The sequence below is a fragment of the Loxodonta africana genome, chromosome 7 (genome assembly GCF_030014295.1).
Source record: "Loxodonta africana isolate mLoxAfr1 chromosome 7, mLoxAfr1.hap2, whole genome shotgun sequence".
Lineage (NCBI taxonomy): Eukaryota > Metazoa > Chordata > Mammalia > Proboscidea > Elephantidae > Loxodonta > Loxodonta africana.
The window spans coordinates 126,342,564-126,370,312 of NC_087348.1; the positions used below are offsets into that span (position 1 = coordinate 126,342,564).

At 38.1% G+C, this 27,749-nt stretch overlaps 1 protein-coding gene and 1 pseudogene across 2 annotated transcripts in view; both read left to right on the top strand.

Annotated features, from left to right (window-relative positions):
- The window catches only part of GRIA4 (glutamate ionotropic receptor AMPA type subunit 4), a 479,243-nt gene extending 471,225 nt beyond the window's left edge, over positions 1–8,018 (top strand). For both annotated transcript variants that reach the window (XM_064288864.1, XM_064288863.1), the window contains exons 15-16: positions 985–1,119; positions 5,482–8,018. In XM_064288864.1, coding sequence (XP_064144934.1) covers positions 985–1,119; positions 5,482–5,646 — 300 coding nt within the window. In that variant the 3' untranslated portion in view covers positions 5,647–8,018. The remainder of the gene's footprint in view (positions 1–984; positions 1,120–5,481) is intronic.
- A 16,876-nt stretch (positions 8,019–24,894) lies between these two features.
- On the top strand, positions 24,895–26,125 carry LOC111752119 (proline-rich nuclear receptor coactivator 2-like; annotated as a pseudogene).
- The last annotated feature ends 1,624 nt before the right edge of the window (positions 26,126–27,749 follow it).

A 27,749-nucleotide genomic window follows, 5' to 3' on the forward strand; every position in this document is an offset into this window, starting at 1 on the left:
GAAGAGATGATGGCCACAAGGCATCCTTCAGGTATGCCACCCAAAATACTCTTTGAAATAATGTTATATAATAAACATAATTTATGGAAAAAATTTAAAATTCCACATACAATTTTAGTATCTTTTAATCATGTGCTTGGCTATTGCTGAACTTATTGTGATATAATTTGTGTAGTAAAGATTTGCAGAAAAATATGTCTAAAATATTAACTGTTTAAGTATTTCTAAGTGGGAATGGAATTATATTTCCAAATCACTAATAATAACTATAATTTTGGCCATAGATAAATTATTTATCATTGACTGGGATAATTTGTGTATTTTTAAAAGTTACCTTAAAAAAGTAATCTAAGTGAGATGCATATCTAATTATTCCTAAATAGTATATAGTGTGTAAAAGTGATATTTTTCAGGAGATTTTTCGTAAAAATGCAACTGAAAGAATGAATAATGTGTACCCTAGCATACTATTTGCATATATTTGCAAAAGTAGTAGTAAAATATGAAGCTACTAGCTTAAAGACCATTAGTTTAAGTAGGAAATTTCAAAAATTAGAAGTATGTTTTAATGCAAGCAAAGCCAAATGGGGTCTCCTTCCCATGTAATTGGAATGTAAACATGATCATTTTCAAACTTAACATTAAGCCCACTTCTGCCACCCTATATAAATATATCAATTCCTATTTTTTTATAAATGTCTAAGTATAGTGGTCTTTATTGAATATTTAATAATGATAAAATGCTACAGATTTTATTGAACGTAATTACGTACTATTTATTGGTAATCATCATAATTTCACTTCTCCCAAGAGGTATAAACTTTATATTGAAATCCATAAACCAACATCAGTGACTTATATGTGTAAATAATTTCAAGTGAAATTATGCATTTGTTTTAATTGGCTGTCTGGATTTCATGTGTTCTTTTACCTTTTGGATGTGACATTTCCACAGTTAACTGAAGTGTCTTTATCCCCCTTCAGGACAAGACGAGTGCCTTGAGCCTGAGCAACGTAGCAGGCGTCTTCTACATTCTGGTTGGCGGCTTGGGCTTGGCAATGCTGGTGGCTTTGATAGAGTTCTGTTACAAGTCCAGGGCAGAAGCGAAGAGAATGAAGGTGGCAAAGAGTGCACAGACTTTTAACCCAACTTCCTCGCAGAATACCCAGAATTTAGCAACTTATAGAGAAGGTTACAACGTATATGGAACCGAAAGTATTAAAATTTAGGGGTAGGACTTAGGGCCTACTACAGTGAGTGGGTGATGCATCCTGTAAACGCAGTGTCGTGACCTGTCTGTCCATTGGTGGTATTGCTTGCTTCTAATTAGAGCTTTATATTTTTTGAAAACTTCAGTGCTAAATGCTTCGGTTTTCTTTGGCTGCAGATGTACTGTTTGAAACTCTATGTTGCCAATAGATATCTGCATTGCGAGGGTCAGAAAGACAAAAACGAATCCCCAGAATTGCTTCATGAAATGATTTAAACATTGACTCTACTTGAAATTTGGGAGAAATTGGAAATTAGACCTGGGTCTGCTTGCATACAGACCCAGGCTCATCTTCTCTGTAACAATCCAATTTTAGAATAAGTGCTAACAAAATAAGCACAGAACCTGTTTCAAATGATCAAAGCCTAGACAGTTGCCTGTTTTTGATAAGGTCCTATAATTTTCTGAAAAACAACACATGCAAAAGCTCCAAGGAAGTGTTGGGCACATAGTAAGCGCTAAACGAATTTCAGCTCCTATTCTCGTTTGTTTTACAGTAGCCATCGTTCTATATTTTTAAAGAATAAAACTCTCCTATTTCTTAATCTGATAGTTGTCCTTGAGCCAGACGCTTAGGCAGGAGTGATCATCAGAACAGAACTACAATTCACATTTATTAGATGACATTCTACTTTTATGATCACAGTATCACCAAGGCGAAGAGGCATTTTAGGCACTACAGCAATTTCAAAGATTTCAGCCATATATGTGTTCTGTAAAAGAGAGGCAGTAAAAGATAAAAATTACAGTGGGTTGCTATAGGCCCCCCCCATTTTAATTGCTTTGAAACCCTGGTGGCGTAGTGGTTACATGCTATGGCTGCTAACCAAGAGGCTGGCAGTTCAAATCCGCCAGGCGCTCCTTGGAAACTCTATGGGGCAGTTCTCCTCTGTCCTGTAGGGTCGCTAGGAGTCGGAATTGACTCAACGGCAGTGGGTTTGGTTTGGGGTTTAAGCAGAGCAGCCTTACTTGGATCCTCTCGTTGTGTCACCAAAAAAAAACAAAAACAAAACTGTAAGCATTCAGTGAAATATAGGAGATGGAGATTAGTTTTTTAAGACTCTAAATGTTCACTACTTCTTTCCTCTGAGGATAGAAAGTGGTTTCAAAATAAGATTTGAAAGGATTTATTATTGTTCTTCCTAAAATCAGGTCTTTAAAACCCATTTTCTAAGATTATACCTAATAGCCAACTGAATAGGCTGCCTACTCTGATGACAATGACAATGAGCCTTTGAACTCACAAGAGACTTTTACTGTTTGATGTTCTCCAGAGTCAAAAGCCCAATATAACTGTTAGTAAGAATAATATGTACATCTGAGGTTATGCCAAGTAAACGTGCATTGAACTTTGATATTTATTTATATAAAAGGTACTGAAATGTTTGTTAGTTTCTTAGAAACAAAAAACAAAAGTAACCCCTTTCAACCAAAAGCTACTAATTGTTTTTATCCATAGTCTAGATACCAATGACTTAATATACTGACACCTAGATAATACCAAAGAGGAACCTTCCAATTTTGGGACATAGTTATGCACTAAACCCTCAATTCACTCAAATAAAAACTTTCTGGCCATGTCTTCTAATACTGGAACAACTGAGACAATGTCAAGGCATCTTGGCTATTATGGAATTCTTTCATCTTAATGGTTACAGAGTTGAAGAGAGATTTTCCCAAAATGAGAAAAAACAATACCTGCTCAGTTTTCCAAACCAATTATTATGACAGCATTCAGAAGCTCACTCACATTAACGGCAGATAAAAACCAGCTGCCATTGGGTCTGTTTTGACTCATGGACACCCTGTGTGTGTCAGAGTAGAACCGTGCTCCATAGGGTACCCATTAAGGAGTTCTGACCCAGAACACATCCATCTAAAACACCTAACATTAAAAAACAGGATTACACTACAAGGTTATCTATCCAGCAACTCTTAATACCAAGCCCTGTCCTATATTTCCCTAAATATAACATTTTATTGCTACATTTTCTTGATACGAATAATACTGCTCTGTTAATAATTCTTTGTATACACATATCCAAAAGCATGTACACTCTTAAAATCAGGTAGGAAAATACTCGTCTCTGGTACATAACCTCTCAAGAGCCTCACTTCAAAGAGCAAGATGGTAGCAGTCACGTCCACTTCCTAATTCCATGGTGAGGTTCTGCCATATAAGTGAGGTTCTTGATTGAAGGACCCTTTAAAATGTTGGTTTAATTGAATTGAATTATTTCACTTCTAAATTCCTCATTGGTATATGTACTAATATTCAGTGTCTGTTCAATTTATAACAATGTGCATTATATTCATTTAAAATGTTTTATTAAAGTATAATTCACATACAGTAAAATTCACCCTTTTTAGTGTACAGTTCTGTGAGTTTTGACAAATGCTTTAATTGAAATTTTATCCCATCAGTTTCATTTACAGTGAAGAAAAAAAGCATCTTTCTGAATATGGACATTCATCTATTTAACAAATACTGACTTAGTGCCTATAATGTGCCAAATAAAAGTACAAAGACCTTTGATTTCAAGAGACTAATAAAAGACAACCAAGTAGGAATATTGTTTTTCCTTAAAGTCCTCTTATCTTTGCCAACATTGCTTAATATAAAGCTATAAATTATAATGATTTCTGATTATGAAGAGAAATGTTAGTTTTTGAAACTGCTCAGAAAAGTAAACATATGAAATTGACCTGGTTTTTTTTTTTTTACCATAGATATGTCATTAGCACTTTAACATCAACTTTCTGAACTTATCAAGGTAGCTGATCTCTAAACCATTTCACTCTTTCTTTAATTCAATTACTTAATTTAATTATTTTAATATATTCCATTGCTGTGGAGTCGATTCCAACTCATAGCAATCCTATAGGACAGGGTAAAACTATCTCATAGGGTTTCCAAGGAGCGGCTGGTGGATTTGAACTGCTGACCTTTTGGTTAGTAGCCGAATGCTTAACCATTGTGCCACCAGGGCTTTGTAATTTAGTATATAGTTATTCTAACATCGAAGTTCCAGAACAGAGTAAATAAAGCCAGAATTTCCTAAAGAATTGGATAAACTTAAATTCACAATAGGTAATCAAGATATGATTTGATTTATATCTTGATTACCTATTGTGAATATATCAGCTGCTAACCAAAGGGTCGGCAGTTCGAATCTGCCAGGCGCTCCTTGGAAACTCTATGGGGCAGCTCTACTCTGTCCTGTATGGTCGCTATGAGTCGGAATCGACTTGACGGCATTGGGTTTTTTTAATCAAGATATGGTAGAGTTATGATCTAAGCCATAAGAAACTTAGGAAATATCTCACTTACCTTATTTTCCTTTTGAGCTAATATTAGAATTCAGTTACCAGAAAAAAGTTAAAGGCAATAACTGGATAGTAATTAGATTTACATAATGTCACTGCCTGTTTGTTCTCTGTAATATTAGTATCTCCTACCTAATATGACAGAGAACAGGGATTTGATGAGGATTTTAGAGACCTGAACCCCATAACCTCAATATGGAAATTTCTCCTGTGATGATCATTCAGGAGGTATTAAAAGATGCCCACTATCAGTGTAGCCCCCTTTAAGTACACTTGTTAAAATATGAGCTTTAGCTTCCACAGTGGACATAGAGTGAACTATGTGTCACTAATTGTGCTGTTCTGGGTCATGTCTATAACCCATGTGAATGAATGGAAGTGTCTGTGCCTAGAACTTTGTTGTGACAACAGGTAGATCAGTTATGAATTGTCTATATACTTTGTTTAGACAATTCATCACAATTTTAAGAGTATAATCCTTGCATTGTATAAACATCTCTTAAGAAAATAATATTTGAATAAAGAATGTTGTTCAAACGTAAAGGAGTGCTTCAGTTTGACTAGGGTGCCACAACCTTGTGGTGTAGCATGCAGCAGGTTAATAGATGTGTTCTGCCCAGATTTGCTAAACAAAACCTCGCTTTATGTTTTTAGAATTAGTTCCTAAGCAGACAGGACCATAAATTCTAGCCTGATCCATTCTTCAGTGTAGCTAAGCGTTTCTTTCCCCTATGAGCAGTTTTTATATAACCAAAAGAATATGGGGAAAAAATGCAGATGTCTAAATATTGATATTTTGGTGTTTGTTGTGTCATATTTTGTCAAAGAAACAGAAAGATTGTAACACCCCACATTCTTTTTGCTTCCTTTCCATGCAACCCAGTTGACCTTTTCTGAAGCCATAAGAAACAAAGCCAGGTTATCCATCACAGGAAGTGTCGGAGAAAATGGCCGCGTCTTGACGCCCGACTGCCCAAAGGCTGTACACGCTGGAACTGCAATTAGACAAAGTTCAGGATTGGCTGTTATTGCATCGGACCTACCATAAAAACCAAAAAAATAATTGAGTGCCTTAATTAAACTGTGTTGGTGACTGATGGAAAGGCAGCCCTGAGGGACACGCCGAGTGCGAGTCTTTATTAAACCAATCTACTGGCTAAGAGCGGGAAGCGCGTCCTTAAGCGCCGGACATCATCAGCAACAACGTGTGCATGAGCTCAGCTCGGAAACCCAAACTCAGATTTTATATCAGGAAAACTCACAATTTAGGTTTTTGGGGGAGGGGGGAGCTGGGATGGGTATATTAACAGCAACAAATTTCACTCGAGTGGACTTAAAAACTAATCAGACTTGCGAGTTAGCGCATTAAACTGTGAAGTTCTTGCTCAGAAAGGCGTTTGTCTTCATGCAAGGGATAAAATAGTTATAGAAGTCAATGAACATGCTAACCTGTGTCTCTAGAACACCCATATATTCAATGGAAGGATATCCAGCAGAGAAAACAAATCACTAAACTGTGATATGAAAATAATAAACATGTAAATCCTGTGGAAAAAAAAATTTAAAGGAAGCATTTACACTTTGGAGAAAACAAATACTGAAACATGCTTGCTTTTTAACTGATGTAAATTCAGTAGCAGACAACACGATTCTTTTTTCTAACCATCTTAGGGAACAATACATTGCAATAATTGATATAAATGCCATCACTGTAATAAACTTTAGAGATTTTTTTTTAATAAAATTTGTTGATCATCTTCCTGTTTGCTGTAACCTTCACCCTGTTACATGAGTCAGTCTCCACAGATTGCATTTGTCTCACTTCCGGGAACAGAAAACAAGAAGAAGGAAATGTTAACCTAAAATCATCAGTCTGCAATGTAGAATCAAAAGAGACTACGGGTCACTCATGTTATTGATATTATTTATAATTTTGTTCTGTGTACAAAATTGTGGTTTTTGTACCCACCAAAAAGAATAAAAACAACAGACGTTCTTACAATATCTACAGAGCTTGAAGGTCTTTTTCTTATCATTATAAAAGTTATTTGAGAAATTATAAGACTGTAGGAGGGATTGTTGAAGTCAAGTGGTGGGCCACAGTGGAAAATGTAGCTAGTCATTATTTTTGCATACCAAGCTGCTCTTCTATTACAGAACTTCGACTTGTTAGCAGGTTAAATTGTCAAAGCTGGAGTCTTTGAATCGGGGAATCAGTCATTGTCATAACAGCAACACACCATGTAATTGTGTATTGAAATTTTACTTGACTGTATTTTGCTGCATAAAATTATATGTGTCTCTTGGGCTTTTCCCATATTCCCATTGTTCCATTTAAGTCATTTCAAAGCACTAATAATAGTTATGGGTAGACAACAAATGAAGAATTAGTCCTTGTTCTCAGATGGAAAGTGTGAGAAAAATTATACCAGTGTTTATTTATAGAAAATACCTTATGTATGGACTAAATTAACATGTTTCAAAAGAAGGTCTGGTTCCTTTGAAATAATGAATAAGTGGTATAATAGTAAAAAACAAAACAAACAAACAAAAAAACCCCACAGTACTTAGGGATCTTGGCAGAAAGCACAAGTTAGGATGATTGTGGAAGTCTGGCCTCGAAGGATGAGTTGAGTTTCAATATGTGGAGACATGTTAAGAGCCTTATAGGTGAGCAGTAGCCCAGAGCTGTACATGTCAATGGTTTGTTTAAAGAATGTATACAGCTGGATGGACTAGTGAGAGCACAGGGTGATATCATGGGAGATAAAGTTGGAAAAGGTGAAGGCTTTATCTCCTTGACTCAACTCTTGATATCTGCACCCTGTCCTATTCAATCTCTGTGCTGCAGTAAGAGCAATCTTAAAAAGTGAAAATCTGATAATACACACACACACACACACACACAGATCCCTCAGGAAAAATTCCAAGCTCTTGAGCGGAGCATATGAGTCCCTTCATGAGCTGTCCCTTGCTTATCTCTTCCAGAACATCGCTCACCTCTCCCCAACATCTCCCACCACCAAATGAACCTCAAAAGTAGCACATGAGACACTGCATAGACTATTTCCTCAGTCTGTAACACTCTTCCCTGTCTCCTCTTTACCTGATTAACTTGTACTCGTCCTTCAATACTCAAATCAACTTTGACTTGCTCTGGGAAGATTTCCATGACTATCCATCACCCCTTGCCTATGAGACTGAGTTAGGTGCCCTTCTTAATGTTTTTCCCCATCACAGCACTTACCATACTGCATTGTAATTGCCTGTGTATTTGTCTGTATAACTTCTAGACTGTAAGCTCCTTGAGGGCAGGGACTGTGTCTATCTTGTTCACAGTTGTATCCCCAGCACCCAGCACAGTGCCTGGCATATTGTAGGTGCTTAATAAATACTTGTTGAATGAATGAATGAATTGAATTGAATTAATTTAATTAAGTAGAAGAAGAAAGACAACATCTTTCTTCATTTACAGTCGTTAGAGTGTGTATTAAGTTCTTATTGTTGTGAGGTGCCATCGAGTTGATTCTGACTCATAGCGACCCATGTGGCAGAGTAGAACTGCTCCATAAGAGCTTTCTTGGCTGTCAATTTACAGAGCAGATCATCGGGTTTTTCTCCTGTGGAGCCACTGGGTGGGTTTGAACCGCCAACCTTTTAGATAGCTGACAAGCACTTAACTCTCGCACTACCAGGGCTAGTGAGTCAGCATGCAGGGTAAAGTTTGGCTGATTTCATGATGTTGTACACCTTACTGGAAAGAATAGCTAAAGAGAAATAAAAAAGATGATCTGATGAATTTTCTAACCAGATGAGAAGGTACTCTATGTAATTGGACCTAGCTATGGAATACTTGGTTTAGCTAGAGAAATTATCATTTGTCATAACTAAATAACCCATTTTTTTTTTTTTTTAGCCATACTTCCAAACTTACCTTTCATTTAAGCTTCAAAGTGGATTAGTGATATAAAGTTAACCTGTTGCTGTCCAGTAGATTCCAAATCATAGCAACCCTATAGGTCAGAGTAGAACTGCCCCATAGGGTTTCCAAGGAGCAACTGGTGAATTTGAACTGCCAACCAGTTGGTTAGCAGCCGAGCTTTTTAGTCACAGTGCTACCCGGGCTCCGTGATGTAAAGTTAGAGAGTTATATTTCTTATAGTAAAGAATAATTTTTTTTAAAAAATTATAAAATTTAAAGATGGAAATCATTTATAAAAATGAAAATTAGTATGTGAATAAATTCTCAATTATAAACCAAAAGAAAAATTTTTTTCAAAATCAAAATTTTGAATGTGACGTCAGTAAAAAAGGGATAGCTCAGTGGATTCCAGTTTGAAGAAATACTCTTAAACTAGGAAACACGATTTTAAAAACATTTAAGTTTAATACATTTTAGCTAAAACATTTGGTTCCACAAAGTGAAGAACACAGTTACCAAACAAGCAAGATCACCATCCACTACAGAATCCCCTGAACATATCAGGTACAGCCAACTTAGAAGTGGCATCATCGGCTAGTTAAACTTACACAATGACCACCTTTCACTAATATAAAGAACCCTCAGGAGGAGCACTTTGCTACACTTGATTCAACAACTACTAATTGAAAATGCCAGTTCTGCTGTTACTGCGCTTGCTTCAGGCTACCTCTTAGCTCTGTGCTGTCTGGTCCCCCCTCACCAGTAGACTATCAAACTCATTCCATTTCCCTAAGGTATAGCACATAGTAGGTGGTCAATATATATTTGTCCATATTTAAAACACAACTGTATATGATAAATTAGTACCAGTAAAAAAAAAAAAAACAAATAATTTGCCCAGCACATAGAATATCCCAACTGGCCACACTAAGGAAGTGGTAAGAGGAATAAGAACCAAATGAAAAATGATGTACAGGACAGTTTGTGAAAAGATAAACTGAAATTGTGCAGATTTATCTGCCTTGTACCTATTAACATGATGCTGCGTGAAAGACGTGGCTTTTCGTGCACATTCATAAATGAGTTTTAATTTTACATAGTCCAGCAGACAAGAGCAATAAAACCAAATGTGACACCGAATGCAAATAGGTGCTGTATTTATGTACTCCCTAAACAGCTAGTGCCAGGAGTTGTCTTCAAAAGAGAACTAGCCTTCTTTAAGAAAAGATTTTCGATAAATCATGAACAGCAAGAGTTGTGGCTTGGAAATTCCATCTTAAATAACGATAAGGGCTAAATTGCTTTCCGTGAAATAAGAAAAACCTGTTTGTTGGTTTGTTTAGTTGTTTTTTTTTTTTTTAATTAATTTTTATTAAGCTTCAAGTGAACATTTACCATTCCAATCAGCCTGTCACATGTAGGTTTACATACATCTTACTCCCTTCTCCCACTTGCTCTCCCCCTATTGAGTCAGCCCTTTCAGTCTCTCGTTTCGTGCCAATTTTGCCATCTTCCCTCTCTCTCTATCTTCCCACCCCCCTCCAGTCAAGAGTTGCCAACACACTCTCCCGTGTCCACCTGATTTAATTAGCTCACTCTTCATCAGCATCTCTCTCCCCCCAGCTGACCAGTCCTTTTCATGCCTGATGAGTTGTCTTCGGGGATGGTTCCTGTCCTGTGCCATCAGAAGGTCTGGGGAGCATTGTCTCTGGGATCCTCTAGTCGCAGTCATACCATTAGGTATGGTCTTTTTATGTGAGAATTTGGGGTCTGTATCCCACTGATCTCCTGCTCCCTCAGGAGTTGTCTGTTGTGCTCCCTGACAGGGCAGACATCGATTGTGGCCTGGCACCAACTAGTTCTTCTGGTCTCAGGATAATGTAGGTCTCTGGTTCATGTGGCCCTTTCTGTCTCTTGGGTTCTTAGTTGTCGTGTGACCTTGGTGTTCTTCCTTTGCCTTTGCTCCAGGTGGGTTGAGACCAATTGATGTATCTTAGATGGCCGCTTGTTGGCATTTAGGACCCCAGGCGCCACAATTCAAAGTGGGATGCAGAATGTTTTCATAATAGAATTATCTTGCCCATTGACTTAGAAGTCCCCTCAAACCAAGTTCCCCAGACCCCAGCCCCTGCTCCGCTGACCTTTGAAGCTTTCATTTTATCCCAGAAACCTCTTTGCTTTTAGTCCAGTCCAATTAGGCTGACCTTCCTTGTATTGAGTGTTGTCTTTCCTTTCACCCAAAGCAGTTCTTATCTACTAATTGATCAATAAAAAACCCTCTCCCTCCCTCCCCCCTTTGTAACCACAAAAGTATGTGTTCTTCTCCATTTTTTCTATTTCTCAAGATCTTATAATAGAGGTCTTATACAATATTTGTCCTTTTGCAACTGACTCATTTCGCTCAGCATAATGCCTTCCAGATTCCTCCATGTTATGAAATGTTTCAGAGATTCGTCACTGTTCTTTATCGACGTGTAGTATTCCATTGTGTGAATATACCACAATTTATTTACCCATTCATCCGTTGACGGACATCTTCGTTGCTTCCAGCTTTTTGCTATTGTAAACAGAGCTGCAATAAACATGGGTGTGCATATATCTGTTTGTGTGAAGGCTCTTGTATCTCTAGGGTATATTCTGAGGAGTGGGATTTCTGGGTTGTCTGGTAGTTCTATCTCTAACTGTTTAAGATAACACCAGATGGATTTCCAAAGTGGTTGTACCATTTTACAATCCCACCAGCAGTGTATGAGAGTTCCAATCTCTCCGCAGCCTCTCCAACATTTATGATTTTGTGTTTTTTGGATTAATGCCAGTCTAGTTGGTGTGAGATGGAATCTCATCATAGTTTTAATTTGCATTTCTCTAATGGCTAATGATCGAAAGCATTTTCTCAGGTATCTGTTGGCTGCCTGAATATCTTCTTTAGTGAAATGTGTATTCATATCCTTTGCCCACTTCTTGATTGGGTTGTTTGTCTTTTTGTGGTTGAGTTTTGACAGAATCATGTAGATTTTAGAGATCAGGTGCTGGTCTGAGATGTCATAGCTGAATACTCTTTCCCAGTCTGTAGGTGGTCTTTTTACTCTTTTGGTGAAGTCTTTAGATGAGCATAGGTGTTTGATTTTTAGGAGCTCCCAGTTATCTGGTTTCTCTTCATCATTTTTGGTAATGTTTCGTATTCTGTTTATGCCCTGTATTAGGGCTCCTAGGGTTGTCCCTATTTTTTCTTCCATGATCTTTATCGTTTTAGTCTTTATGTTTAGGTCTTTGATCCACTTGGAGTTAGTTTTTGTGCATGGTGTGAGGTATGGGTCCTGTTTCATTCTTTTGCAAATGGATATCCAGTTATGCCAGCACCATTTGTTAAAAAGACTATCATTTCCCCAATTGACTGACACTGGTCCTTTGTCAAATATCAGCTGCTCATAAGTGGATGGATTTATATCTGGGTTCTCAATTCTGTTCCATTGGTCTATGTGCCTGTTGTTGTACCAGAACCAGGCTGTTTTGACTACTGCGGCTGTATAATAGGTTCTGAAATCAGGTAGAGTGAGGCCTCCCACTTTCTTCTTCTTTTTCAGTAATGCTTTGTTTATCCGGGGGTTCTTTCCCTTCCATATGAAATTAGTGATTTGTTTCTCTATCCCCTTAAAATATGACATTGGTATTTGGATCGGAAGTGCGTTATATGTATAGATGGCTTTTGGTAGAATAGACATTTTTACTATGTTAAGTCTTCCTATCCATGAGCCGGGTATGTTTTTCCACTTAAGTATGTCCTTTTGAATTTCTTGTAGCAGAGTTTTATAGTTTTCTTTGTATAGGTCTTTTACATCCTTGGTAAGATTTATTCCTAAGTATTTTATCTTCTTGGGGGCTACTGTGAATGGTATTGATTTGGTTATTTCCTCTTCGGTGTTCTTTTTGTTGATGTAGAGGAATCCAAGTGATTTTTGTATGTTTATTTTATAACCTGAGACTCTTCCAAACTCTTCTATTAGTTTCAGTAGTTTTCTGGAGGATTCCTTAGGGTTTTCCATGTATACGATCATGTCATCTGCAAATAGTGATAGCTTTACTTCCTCCTTGCCAATCCGCATACGCTTTATTTCTTTGTCTAGCCTAATTGCCCTGGCTAGGACTTCAAGTACGATGTTGAATAAGAGCGGTGATAAAGGGCATCCTTGTTTGGTTCCCGTTCTCAAGGGAAATGCTCTCAGGTTCTCTCCATTTAGAGTGATATTGGCTGTTGGCTTTGCATAGATGCCCTTTATTATGTTGAGGAATTTTCCTTCAATTCCTATTTTGGTAAGAGTTTTTATCATAAATGGGTGTTGAACTTTGTCAAATGCTTTTTCTGCATCAATTGATAAGATCATGTGGTTTTTGTCTTTTGTTTTATTTATGTGATGGATTACATTAATGGTTTTTCTGATATTAAACTAGCCTTGCATACCTGGTATAAATCCCACTTGATCAGGGTGAATTATTTTTTTGATGTGTTGTTGGATTCTATTGGCTAGAATTTTGTTGAGGATTTTTGCATCTATGTTCATGAGGGATATAGGTGTAAAATTTTCTTTTTTTGTAATGTCTTTACCTGGTTTTGGTATCAGGGAGATGGTAGCTTCATAGAATGAGTTGGGTAGTATTCCGTCTTTTTCTATGCTTTGAAATACCTTCAATAGTAATGGTGTTAAGTCTTCTCTGAAGGTTTGGTAGAACTCTGCAGTGAAGCAGTCTGGACCAGGACTTTTTTTTGTTGGAAGTTTTTAAATTACCGTTTCAATCTCTTTTTTTGTTATGGGTCTATTTAGTTGTTCTACTTCTGAATGTGTTAGTTTAGGTAGGTAGTATTGTTCCAAGAATTTATCCATTTCTTCTAGGTTTTCAAATTTGTTAGAGTACAATTTTTCGTAGTAATCTGAAATGATTCTTTTAATTTCATTTGGCTCTGTTGTGATGTGGTCCTTCTCGTTTCTTATTCGGGTTATTTGTTTCCTTTCCTGTTTTTCTTTAGTCAGTCTAGCCAATGGTTTATCAATTTTGTTAATTTTTTCAAAGAACCAGCTTTTGGCTTTGTTAATTCTTTCAATTGTTTTTCTGTTCTCTAATTCATTTAGTTCAGCTCTAATTTTTATTATGTGTTTTCTTCTGGTGCCTGATGGGTTCTTTTGTTGCTCACTTTCTATTTGTTCAAGTTGTCGGGACAGTTCTCTGATTTTGGCTCTTTCTTCTTTTTGTATGTGTGCATTTATCGATATAAATTGGCCTCTGAGCACTGCTTTTGCTGTGTCCCAGAGGTTTTGATAGGAAGTATTTTCATTCTCGTTGCTTTCTAAGAATTTCCTTATTCCCTCCTTGATGTCTTCTATAACCCAGTCTTTTTTCAGGAGGGTATTGTTCATTTTCCAAGTATTTGATTTCTTTTCCCTAGTTTTTCTGTTATTGATTTCTAGCTTCATTGCCTTGTGGTCTGAGAAGATGCTTTATAATATTTCGATGTTTTGGATTCTGCAAAGATTTGTTTTATGACCTAATATGTGGTCTATTCTAGAGAATGTTCCATGTGCACTAGAAAAAAAAGTATATTTTGCAGCAGTTGGGTGGAGAGTTCTGTATAAGTCAATGAGGTCAAGTTGGTTGATTGTTGTAAGTAGGTCTTCCGTGTCTCTATTGAGCTTCTTACTGGATGTCCTGTCCTTCTCCAAAAGTGGTGTGTTGAAGTCTCCTACTATAAATGTGGAGGTGTCTATCTCACTTTTCAATTCTGTTAAAATTTGATTTGTGTATCTTGCAGCCCTGTCATTGGGTGCGTAAATATTTAATATGGTTATGTCTTCCTGATCAATTGTCCCTTTTATCATTATATAGTGTCCTTCTTTATCCTTTGTGGCGGATTTAAGTCTAAAGTCTATTTTGTCAGAAATTAATATTGCTACTCCTCTTCTTTTTTGCTTATTATTTGCTTGATATATTTTTTTCCATCCTTTGAGTTTTAGTTTGTTTGTGTCTCTAAGTCTAAGGTGTGTCTCTTGTAGGCAGCATATAGATGGATCATGTTTCTTTATCCAGTCCTTGACTCTCTGTCTCTTTACTGGTGCATTTAGTCCATTTACATTCAGTGTAATTATAGATAAATAAGTTTTTAGTGCTGTCGTTTTGATGCCTTTTCATGTGTGTTGTTGGCCATTTCATTTTTCCACATGCTTTTTTGTGCTGAGACGTTTTTCTTAGTAGCTTGTGAGATCCTCATTTTCATAATGTTTAACTTTATGTTTGTTGAGTCGTTACGTTTTTCTTGGCTTTTTTCTTGAGTTATGAAATTGATATTCCTTTTTGTGGTTACCTTATTATTTACCCCTATTTCTCTAAGTAAAAACCTAACATGTATCGTTCTATATCGCCTTGTATCACTCTCCATCTGGCAGTTCAATGCCTCCTATATTTAGTCCCTCTTTTTGATTATTGTGATCGTTTATCTATTGATTTCCATGATTTCCTGTTATGTGAATTATTTTGTTTATTTATTTATTTTTTAGAATTAATCTTAATTTGTTTGTTTTTGTGCTTTCCCTATTTGAGTTGCGTTGATATCAGGACGTTCTGTTTTGTGACCTTGTATTGTGCTGGTACCTGATATTATTGGTCATCTGACCAATCTCCTTTAGCATTTCTTGTAGCCTTGGTTTGGTTTTTGCAAATTCTCTAAACTTGTGTTTATCTGTAAATATCTTAATTTCTCCTTCATATTTCAGAGAGAGTTTTGCTGGATATATGATCCTTGGTTGGCAGTTTTTCTCCTTCAGTGCTCTGTATACGTCGTCCCATTCCCTTCTTGCCTGCATGGTTTCTGCTGAGTAGTCTGAACTTATTCTTATTGATTCTCCCTTGAAGGAAACCTTTCTTTTCTCCCTGGCTGCTTTTAAAATTTTCTGTTTGTTTTTGGTTTTGGCAAGTTTGATGATAATATGTCTTGGTGTTTTTCTTTTTGGATCAATCTTAAATGGGGTTCGATGACCATCTTGGATAGATATCCTTTCATCTTTCATGATGTCAGGGAAGTTTTGTGTCAGGAGTTCTTCAACTATTTTCTCTGTGTTTTCTGTCCCCCTCCCTGTTCTGGGACTCCAATCACTCGCAAGTTATCCTTCTTGATAGAGTCCCACATGATTCTTAGGGTTTCTTCTTTTTTTTTAATTCTTTTATCTGATTTTTTTTTTCAGCTATATTGGAGTTGATTCCCTGGTCCTCCAGAAGTCCCAGTCTACATTCTAATTGCTCGAGTCTGCTCCTCTGACTTTCTATTGCGTTGTCTAATTCTGTAATTTTATTGTTAATCTTTTGGATTTCTACATGTTGTCTCTCTATGGATTCTTGCAACTTATTAATTTTTCCACTATGTTCTTGAATAATCTCTTTGAGTTCTTCAACAGTTTTATCAGTGTGTTCCTTGGCTTTTTCTGCAGTTAGCCTAATTTCATTTGTAATATCTTCAAGCATTCTGTAAATTAGTTTTTTATATTCTGTATCTGATAATTCTAGGATTGTATCTTCATTTGGGAAAGATTTTGATTCTTTTGTTTGGGGGGTTGGAGAAGCTGTCATGGTCTGTTTCTTTATGTGGTTTGATATGGACTGCTGTCTCCGAGCCATCACTGGGAAACTAGATTTTCCAGGTAATCAGCTAAAAAAAATGCAGTCAGATCCCTATCTGAATTCTCCCTCTGGCTCAGGGTATTCGGATGTTAATGGAGCCGCCTAGGGAGGGTGGGGGAGGGATCAGAGAGCTAGGAGTGTAGCACCACAGAATATAGAGCTGATCCCTGCGTTCACGCTCTGCCCCTGTCCGCCAAAATCCCGGCGGGACGGCTCCCCGGCTGGGACGCTACTCTCCCCGCTCCGAGACCAGTCACTTCCTCCCGGGGACTTCTCCCTCCGGTGCGCCACACCGCTCGCGTGAACTGGGTGGGCGTCTCCCGCACAAACGGGTGGGCCCGCCCCCAGGGTCAATTCAGGGGAATATAATTGGACCCCGCGCTCACGCCCCCCCCGGGTGCGCCCAAATCCCAGCAGGACGGCTCCCCGGCTGGAACGCTGCTTTCCCTGCTCCGAGACCAGTCACTTCCTCCCGGGGACTTCTCCCTTCGGTGTGCCACACCGATCGCGTGAACTGGGTGGGCATCCCCAGCACGAACGTGTGGGCCCCGCCCCGGGGTCGCTTTAGGGAAATATATCTGATCCCCCCGCTCGTGCCACGCCTGCTTCCCGCCAAACTCCCGACGGGACGGCTCCCCAGGTGGGACGCTGCTCTCCCCGCTCCAAGATCAGTCACTGCCTCCTGGGTGCTTCTCCCACCGACTGCGCCGCTACGCCGCCCGTGCCAACCAGCTAGACTTCCTCCCAGGATGGGTTCGGGGGGGTAGGGCTGGGTCCCTTGTCTGTGCCGTCTGCCCCCCTGGGCTCTGCCCCAGATCGGGCTCCGAAGGTCACCTGCCTGGTACGCTGGCTCCTAGTTCTGAAAACAGTCGCTGTCTGCCCGTATTTGTTTGTTTTCCGTCTCTAAGTCTGTGTTTGTTGTTCAGAGTTCGTAGATTGTTATGTATGTGATCGATTCACTTGTTTTTCTGAGTCTTTGTTGCAAGAGGGATCTGCGGAAGCGTCCACCTAGCCTGCCATCTTGGCCCCCTCCCGGTTTGTTTAGTTTTTTATCTTGCTTTGATTTTATTTTCTTTGGGAGAAGAAGTGAATAGAGGAGTAGAGAAAAATAAAAGATAATGGAAAAGGAGATAGGCAAAAGCAGAGGACTGGGTGAAAGGCCAGTAAGGTTCTCCTGGTTGGACAAGGACTTTTAGGTACAGGAATGTCTGACTTGTGATGTTTACGTTTGTTGGGTGTGTAATGTTTAACGTGTTTCCCTTCCCATGATCTACATACCTCCAGTTTAAGTTTTCCTACATGCCACAGACTGTATTTGTGACTGCTTTGAAGGAGGCAATCAAGGAGGCAACCATGCTTGGGTTGATACCAGGCTAGAAATAACCCTAATAACTCTCCCTGCACAGAAATTTGTAGAAATCCAGGTTTAGATTTGTCCTTCCATATGAGAAAGAATGAAGGTTTACTCCATTTTATCTGAATGTGAAAAGTTGGAAGGTCAAGCAGACCTCCAGAATATATAAACGCCTTGGATATGTACAAGAACTGTTGATATTTAACTTCACTTGAAACACTGAGGCTCAACCCACTAGGCCTACAGCTGTGTAATCCTCGGTCACCGTCCCACATCAAAATCACCCCAGTTATCTCTCTTCTGTCTTGTCCCATATTCTCTTCCCACTACTCTTCTGCACTTATCACCCATCTTCCCATTCATCTTCCCACTGCTTCCCTCTCTCCCTGATCTAACCACTATTCTCCCTGTTGCCCTCAATCCAAAGTAAAGAAACTTCTCATATCCTCAACATCTCTCCAGGCATTGTCCTACCTCCTGATAATACCGTGAACCTAGAAGGAAAAGGAATGGCAATCCTTAAATTATACCTCTAACTCCATATATAAAAATCCCTCATCTTTGAGGGATTTATTATCTAACTATACTATCAAAACAGACTGCCTACTTGTCCATTTTGTCTGCTGATTTCTTTGTCATTGCCCCACATTGGTCAACAACTTTGGCATTTGACTTATTTTTCCTGTGCATTCCAAGTTCAAGCATCCTCCAGGGCAAATTCAAGGTCAATGTAGATGCTTAGCACTTTCCTAGCTCTGCAGTTCCTTGATGTCCTAATTGGTCTTGGCTTCTATTCCATTCTGTTTTATTCAAGTCATGCTCACCAATGGAAAGCAGTATATCTTATAGTCATCCATTTTCTCATCTTCCACCAGATGATGATCCGATTCTCTTCTTCTTTTCAAACCTGGTCACTGAAATGAGAGGCCTTGGGCCCCTTTTTAGCCCTCCTATTTGACTCCATCGTTTCCCCAAATGTTCTCCCCAAAGTCCGCAATAAGCACCTTGTTGTCATATTAAATAAATACTTTCAATATAAAACTAAACCAATTGATCTCTTTATGTACTGGCACGGATGATACTGTTATTTTCCCCCTAGACCTCTGTTTATTTCTTTTCAATTTATTTTATGTTCCCTCTTCCTCCAACTTAAATGTGGAAATTTCTCAGAGTAGTATTCTTTGTCCTCTTCTCTCAGAATATTTTCCATGTGGTTGATCTCACCATCATCAAGACTTCTATAATAACCTATACAATATTAACTCAGAAATTGTTACCTTCCATTCCGACTACACATCCAATTGTCTGCCGGGTAGTTCTCTCTCTCTTTTTTCTTTTTCTTTCTTTCTTTCTTTTTTTTTTTTTCAGGCTTTAAAAAACAGAAATTTACTTTCTCAGAGTTCAGGAGGTCAGATATCTGAATTCAGGATGTAGCTCTAGGGAGGTCCTTCTTTGTCTATCTCAGCTTCTAGTAGCTGCTAGCAATCCTTGGCATTCCTAGACTTGTAGATGTGTCTGTCTCCATCATCTATCTTCACTGTGTGTGTCTCTGTGCCTATTCTGCTATTTTCACATCCCAGAAGTGATTAGGTTTAGGATCCACCCTACTCTAGTATGAATGCATTAACAGAAAAAAAGAAAATCCCTATTTCCAAACAAAGTCATCTGTACAGGTACCAAACCAACCAAACCTTTTGCCAGTGAGTCGATTCTAACTCATAGCACCCCTATAGGATAGAGTAGAACTGCCCCATAGAGTTTACAAGGAGCGACTGGCGAATTTGAACTGCGGACCTTTTGGTTAGCATCCATAACATTTAACCACTACGCCACCAGGGTTTATTTCAACATATATTTTGGGGATAGACAATTCATGGATATAGCTTTTTGACCTCTTAATTGCAACATATCCAAACTCCTTAACTTTCACTCTATATCTCTAAATCCTCTTGTATTCCCTGTCTCAGTGAATGTTACTACTACCTAATCTCCCAACTCAGAAAGATGGGAAACCTTTTTCTTCCCCATTCATACATTCAATAATATCTTAAAATCCTCCTATCTCCTTACTTTGTCCCATGCTGTTCATCTACAATAAGTTCAGGGACTCATCATTTCTCACTGTTGTTACTACAAGTGTCTGATAATAGATCTCCCTGCTTCTTGTCTCATATACACCTCTAATCTATTCCCTACATGGCTGCCAAAGTGATTTTCCTAAAATGCAAGCATGATCCTATTACCTTCCTGATTAAAATAACTTAATGTTCATTATATGAGCTCTGCCAACATCTCCAGTGTCTTCGCTCACTTGTCTTCCACTCCAAGAACACCATATTACTCACAGTTCCCATTCCCAGAATGCTTCATGTTCTTTCCCTTCTAAGTTTTGCTAACTGTTCCCTTTACCTGGAATGCCCCTATTTCAGACAGTGTTCTTAAATATAGACTAGAGAACCCACTCCAGCTCAGTTAAGCAAACTATGAAATTATTAATGGATAGTAGATAGTTCACAGAATCTATGGGAAAGCTACAGAATCAGGCCTAAAGGCAAAGCAGCCAAAAACAATACCCAAACCACAATACCCAAATTATGTTTCTAATCTGCCCCCAAGCCAAGTCCAACTACTGGTGAACACAGATAGCAGAGTTCATGCAAGGATACTGAACAAAGGACACTACTGCTAGGACTTCTATCCTACTGCCTCTAAAACCTGGTGCCTCCCTATCAGGTGCTATCATCTTCTCATCCCTCAAGAAACATTCTAGAAATCACCTCCTTAGGCAGACTTTCCTGATCCTCTCAGTTTGGATACCCCTCCTTTTTTTCTCTAAGTCCTGGGTTTACCTCTATAATATCACTTATACCACTGTACATGATTGTTTTTATTAACTTCTCCATTTTATCTTTAGCTCTTTGGTTCCACGGGCAACAATGAGTAGAGGAAAGAACAAACTTTGAGCTTTAGAGACAGACAAAATTAGGTGTGAATGTTTATTCTGGAACTTACTTTCTGGCCTCTGGAAAAAGCTTGTTGTTTCATATATACAATGGGAACAATAATACCTAGCATTTGATGTTGCTGGGAAAATGAGAATAAATGTTTATAAATCGCTTATTATAGCAACTGACAAAGGAGTTCAATGAGTAATACTGTGTTTATTTCATCTTTATAACCCTGGGCTTCTGCCTAGGAAATAAAAAGATGCAAAAATGTCACTTCTACCTTAACAATGAGAAAAAGTCAAATAATCTATAAAATGATAACTTTTCTTGGGCAAATCAGAGAATTGCTCATGGCAACCATGTGTACTGAATTCCAAAGAAGGACAAACACTTCAAAGGAGAGATGGAATACACAAACAGATCCACATTTGGTACAGCAGAGAGGAAGTGTTGCTATGCTAGCAACAACAGAAGTGGGTAAGAAGAATTCAGCTAAAATTTTAACAAATGCTTAAATGCCAGATGTTGGTTAGTATGTCAGTTGAAATAGCTGGGAACCTAGGACTAAGAGAATTTACGCTCACTTGCAAACTGTTTTTCACAACTCTCCACTGAGTGCTCAGAAGAAAGATTGGAGGCAGGGTGACAGACTGGAAAGGGACTCCCTTATTGGAGCAGGTGTGCAGGAAGGGAACAGCACTATAAGGAGACACTCAAAATGCTCTGCCAACTCCCTACACCCTTCTCTTCTACAAAGCAAAAGTCTTAGGCTATGGAGAAGGAGCAGCAAGCCCTTTGTCTCCAGAAAACAGACAAAGAGCCATCATTTCTGGAAAAGGAGTAAGCAAAAATCCTCTATCCCTAGGAGAAGGACTGAAAAGTGTCATGGGCCAAAGATCCTACACCAACACCAAGCAGATGTCTACTACCACCAGGAAGAGGTAAAAAACTCCCACCCAAGACTGAACACATATAAAGAGCAGAGTTTAGCTCCCAGGAGATGGAGGGGGAGGAATACAGGGCAGTGCCACCCCAAGGCTAGGTAAGCACTGCTTGCCTAGGACTGAGGTTGGACAAGGACAACAGAAGAAGCTAGTTTGCTCCTACCATAAGCCCAGTACTAATTAACAAGCAACGTAAGTCTACCACCAAAGAGAGGAATAAAAGCAAGGAGAGAGGCCTCTGTTGTGGCAAGTGTGTAGGAATAGCTGAATTCTCAGGGAAGGAGCAGAAACACTGAGATAAACCCTATTGTAACTCAGGCTCCGCATTAACCATAGGGTAACAGCAGCCCAACACTAGATGACTTTGAAGCCTATAGTATACTGTCTTAGTTTCTTAGTGCTGCCATAATGATATATCACAAGTGGGTAGCTTTAAAGAATAGACATTTATTTTCTGACAGTTCTGAAGACTATTCTGTCAAGCCAGCTGCTTCAAGATGATACAGAACATGGTACAACTAGTCAATTCCATGAGCACGGGCCCGTTGTCATCAACAGAGATAGGGATAGCTGTGTGTAGCGCATATTTGGGCTGAAGATCAGAAGGTCAGTTTTGGGCATATTAGATTTGATGCGTCAACTGCACAGATGAGTGGAGGTGACATGTAGGCAGTTAGATATTCCAGTCTAGAATTCAGAAGAGAAGTCTGGGCTGGAAAGAAGATCATTCTAAGAAAAATTCAAACCCAGAAGACATAGAGGAATAAATAGACAGACATGATTACATAAATTTATACATCTTTTTATATTGTGAAACCAGCTATAAACAAAATTATGACAAATGATGCCTAAAACATGAATAGTTAATATCCCTAATAAAAAAAAATAACACTCTAAATCATTAAAAATGCAAATTTCAGAGAGAAATAATATAGTCCATTAACATATGAAAAGGTACTCAATTTCACTAATAATTAAAGAAATGCAAATGATACCAAAATTAGATACATATAAGATTATCAGGATTAGCAAGGGTGAGGATAAATTTTAAAAGACTGTTGCTGGGAGTTATATCTTTGGTAATATCAAGTAAAATCAACTGAAAAATTAAAAGTTAAAACATATATACTCTATGATCCATCAATACCAATTCTAAGAATTTAACCTTCTGTTCATATTTCCAGGACTCGACGGCACTGGGTTTAGATAATACTTCTACCTTTGTACACGTTGCTTTATTCATTTCAATGTTGCTTGTTTTATACTCGTCTTTTTTTGCAGCATTGTAAAATAGCAACCTCCTCCTCATCATCATCATCTAAATAACAAGTGAAGAATAGTTCATTCACTAACAAATATTCATAAAATGGAATTACACAGTCATTAAAAATAATGAAGTAGATATCTACATGTACTAACCTGGAAAGGTGCTCATAATATCCTCATTTTACAGATGAGAAAACTGAAGCTCAAAGAGGTTAAATAATTTACTCAAGGTCACTCCAATAGAAAATGATGGATCTGGGCTCTAACCCAAGTTCTTACCCACGGCTTGTATACGCTCCACTAATAGACACAACCTTAAATTTAAAATAAAATAAAAAGTCTTCTTAGAGTAGGTCAAGCTACTTTTACTTAATCAACTAAATACTTCCTCTGTGCTAAGTACTGTACTAATTGCTAGAAATGAAACTATAAGAAGACAGAGGGGTTTTCTTCCCTTACGGTACAAGAAGTACAAATAATTTCTCTCCCTATACTTGAGAATGCTGCCTCTAAAATTTCTTTCTGGAAAGACATCAGCACATTTTCTCCAATGTTCTGTTACTTAGTTTTAGTTATGTGAAACTTTTTGTGTATCTATTAGTTCAAGAAGCAAGGTGTGATGATTTCAATTACAATGCCAGATGCTAAGAGCAGCCACGTTACGTCCTCCTAAATTCTGCTAACAAATAAGAAACAGTGGGGCAGACAGTACATGTAGCAGAGATTGCTATTGTTCCACAATATCTATTCTCTCCTTCTTCCAGAGTAATTGGAGCCCTGATTTTTATCTGAGCACAGAGCCCATTTCCCAACCTCCCTTACAGCTGAATGTGACTATGGTTGTCACTTGAAAAACTGGATGTTTCCTAAGGACATAGCTTCCTTTACAGCCCTCTCACATAATGGCTACAACCGCCTGTACTAGTGAATCTAAAGGTGGGATTCATGCTCTCCTCACTACGCGTTAATGCCACGAGTTCATGATTCCTCTCTCCTTCCTAAAAATCCAGCTCCATTGAACACTGCCTTAATTTTGTACCTTTTTTTTTTTTTTACTACCTCAGTATGTTGGAGTCATCTACCATTTTCCTGGTCACTTCTTGTATATTGAAGATTTTAGCTCCTGACTTTCTGACCTTCTCTTTACTTACATTCTTGCCACCATTGTTGGTGGTTTCAGTATCCATGTACAGGATTCATCTAACCCTCTCAGGTCCTTGACCACATCATATCCATGGTCCTGCTTTTTACTACATAGGGCTTCCACTAACAGCAGTGCAAGTTGTACACTACACACTACAGAGACTATAATGTGAACTACACTCTACAGTGAGACTATAATGGCTCCTCCAGGGGATTGGCAGAAGGCTGGGTCCTTGATAATGCCAATGAGAGGCCAAACCAAACAGCTCTGGATCTACCTTACCTTGGGATTTGTTTTGTAAAATCATGTATTTCCTTATAGTTTGAGGCATTTAGGATAGGTTTTTCTCTTAACTGAAGACAAAAGCATCTTAAATGATGCAAAACATAAGGTGATATGGATGTATCACCTGGTACCGATTTACATTAAAAACAAAACACGGAGAATAAAGGGTTGGAAGAAATAGTGATTGAAGAAAGACCTGTTAAGAAGACAGTGTATTACCCAAGTGAGATAGTATAAGTTTAAAATAGGTGTCTTAGTTTTCCAGTGCCGCCATAACAGAAATACCACAAGTGGATGGCTTTAACAAAGAGATATTTACTCTCACAGTTTCAGAAGCTAGAAGTCCAAATTCAGGGTGCCACCTCTCCAGGGGAAGGCTTTCTTTCTCTGTTGGCTCTGGAGGAAAGTCCTTGTCATCAATCTTACCCTGGTCTAGGAGTTTCTCAGCACAGGAACCCCAGGTCCAATGGATCCACTCTGCTCCCAGCACTTCTTTCTTGGTGGCATGTGGTTCCTCTCCTCTCTGCTTCCTTCTTTCTTTTATATCTCCAAAAGAGATTGACTCAAGATACATCCTAATTCTTGTCAGATTGGAGACATCGGCGTGGTCGTTAGCTACCTCGTTGGTACTCGTGGGCTTTGTTTGTTCAGTGCTTCATCTCTCCCTGGAAGAGGAAGGAGGTTTCAACTTCACGTAGAGCCACCACTGCTGTAGTTCCAAGCTTGAAGTCACTAGGACTTCTCTCAAGCTTGCATGCCGAAGAGACTCAGATGTTGGTCTCAACTCCCAGGCTTAATTCAGCAGATCGACCCATGAAAACTTCTGTATTTAGACAAAGGGTAGGATTGATCAGGAAGCAGCACCTATTATCCTGGGATTGGCAACAAGGAAGAAGACAGGTAGTGGAAATCCTGCAATCTGAAAAGCAGACTGAAAGATGGCAAAGAAGCTGAAGATTAATGGTGGACAGAGGTATAACATTCCAGTCCCCCAATCTAGAAATGTTAATAAGAACCACTACAGCTTAATAGACAGAAGATCAAGAATCAGAATTCCCACATGAAGATTGTTCACAAGAAAATGAAAGAGGACATGGTTATAACCCACTAAGAGTTGCTTTGCAGGCCATGCAAAACGGGGGGAAGAACAAAGTATATTTCCCAAATAATCAAAATTGGAACTCTAGCTTATCAAGCCCCAGCTTACTTAAGTCTCAAACTAATCAAAACTATGCTGGAGTCAAATTAGTGAACCACCATCACCAAGTGTTCTTCCTAAACCTTGAAGCCATTGGGTTCCTGTATCCTTTAATCCTTCTGATAAAGAAATAATGACATTTCAATTTAAAACCTTACTTAACGTACAGGTATAAAATAAGATGAAGTACCAATGTTTAAATTTAGGTGTCATCCTAAAGAACAGTCAATGGTTCTGAAACAAGTTCACTAGGGAATTAGTCTATTTGTATAAAACTGCTGATTAATAAGGAAAACATGATTAAACTTCTTGCTTGTTTTATGTATTATGCACTTTGTGATGTAATGATCATATCAGTGCAACTTAAAATTACTAAATATTAATAATTGTACTTGATATTGTGATCTCATTTGACTAACTCTTATGTGATTTTGGTATTGTGATCTCATTTGACTAACTCTTCTTATGTGAAACCATCCCAGTTTAGATTTGGTGAGCAGTAAAGAAATCAACTTTTTCTATTGCTTGTTGGGGAAAATACTAATTTAAGATTATCATTCATGGATCAGTAGGTTTACTTGTTGAAAACTAGGAAATCAGATTACAAGTATCTAGCTGAGACAGACAAGGGTTGAGAACTAGTTGAACATTTGAAAGTTTAATGTCCTAGAAACACCTAATCAGTAATATGCCAACCTGATGTACTGCCAAAAGAAAAAAAAAGGTGAATTTTTCTTAATGAATCCTTGCATTTTAGTAATTCTACAGTGGTGAATGTGGAAAGGGCACTAGGGGCTTATTACAATGAGGCACAGTATACCCAACAGCCCTGTTTCTTACATGCAGTGGGTCGGTGTCTGCTAATAAATGCACCAAAACCATTTTTTATACACACACAGTATTTGGTGGTCACCGAATAGTGTTCAAAATACATTTTTGTATTATACCACTTTACAAGCTATTGACAGTGATCTGGCCTCAAATCATCCCTGTAAAACCTGCTTAAAGTGGGAAGATTGTAGAATGTGAAAGTCTTAAGCACCTAGAAAAGTAAGAGCCATGTAAATACATGTAATAAACTTCTAGCATATATAAAGTTTTGTTGGCCTTTATCCTACAAAAATAGACTATTTTAGTATGAATTTGCTGAATGTAATGCCATGGACATTTTTATACTATGGCCTAATTTTAAAAGTTCAAAATAGCTTGTTTTTAAACTTTGCCATTGTGCTAAAGTGCAAGTGTATGTATGTTATAATTGATTTAGTTGTAAACTATATTTCAAAGTAAATTCTAATGTAAGAAGTCTTATAATGAAAAAGGTTTAAGCTGCTAAAATACTTACTACTTTAAAGAGATGTGAAATGCAGTACAGGACTATTTTTTTTTCCATAAGCCCCAAAAAGAGGAACTACTAAAGGGTCTCTCCAACCTTTAAGATTCATTTTGGCTTTCACCAGTTTTTGTACTAGTGGAAGCCCTGGTGGCATAGCGGTTAAATGTTATGGCTGCTAACCAAAAGGTCAGCAGTTCAAACCCACCAGGCGCTCCTTGGAAACCCTGTGGGGCAGTTCTGCTCTGTGCTATAGGGTTACTACGAGTCAGAATTGACTTGATGGCAACGGGTTTTTTTTTTTTTTTTTTTTTTTTAAGATACTAGTAAAGTTTACTGTGCAATGCCAGCGTATTTTTGTTGTCATGAATAATTGCAATCCAAGGGGACCACTTATGCAAAATATGTAACTTTTTAAATAGTATCTTGATATACAACACGTTTTACCTACCTCAAAGGTAAATGCCAAATGATAAGTTAATTAAATAGCAAGTTAAAAGAAAAAAGTGGTGGTGGGAGGTTAATTTCAAAATTCTGATGGCAAAGGCCATATTTTCTAATTTGACAGCTCTTTTGATGTTTATAAGCAAAATGGCTAAGTTGTATCTCTCCAAATAAATCCAGATGAAATAATATTGTCCAAGTCTAATATTGCTATCCTAAAGACAAATTTATATAGTACTTAATGTATGTAGGAAACCTTAGTGGCATAGTGGTTAAGTGCTATGGTTGCTATCCAAAGGGTTGGCAGTTCAAATCCACCAAGGGCTCCTTGGAAACTCTATGGGCCAGTTCTTCTCTGTCCTATACGGTCACTATGAGTCAAAATCGACTGTATGGCAATTGGTTTGGTTTTTATTATTATTATTTTTAATGTGTGTATAAGAATTTGAAGCATGAAATCAAATTTTGTTTTTCTCCCCCCCCCAAAAAGATACAACCTAATTCTGTAGATTGAGTTTTGCCTCATTAGCATAACTGTCTCTAATCCTGCCTCATTAACACTATAGAGGTTAGGATTTACAACACATAGGATAATCACATCAGATCACAAAATGGTGGACAATCACACAGTAGTGGGAATCATGACTTACC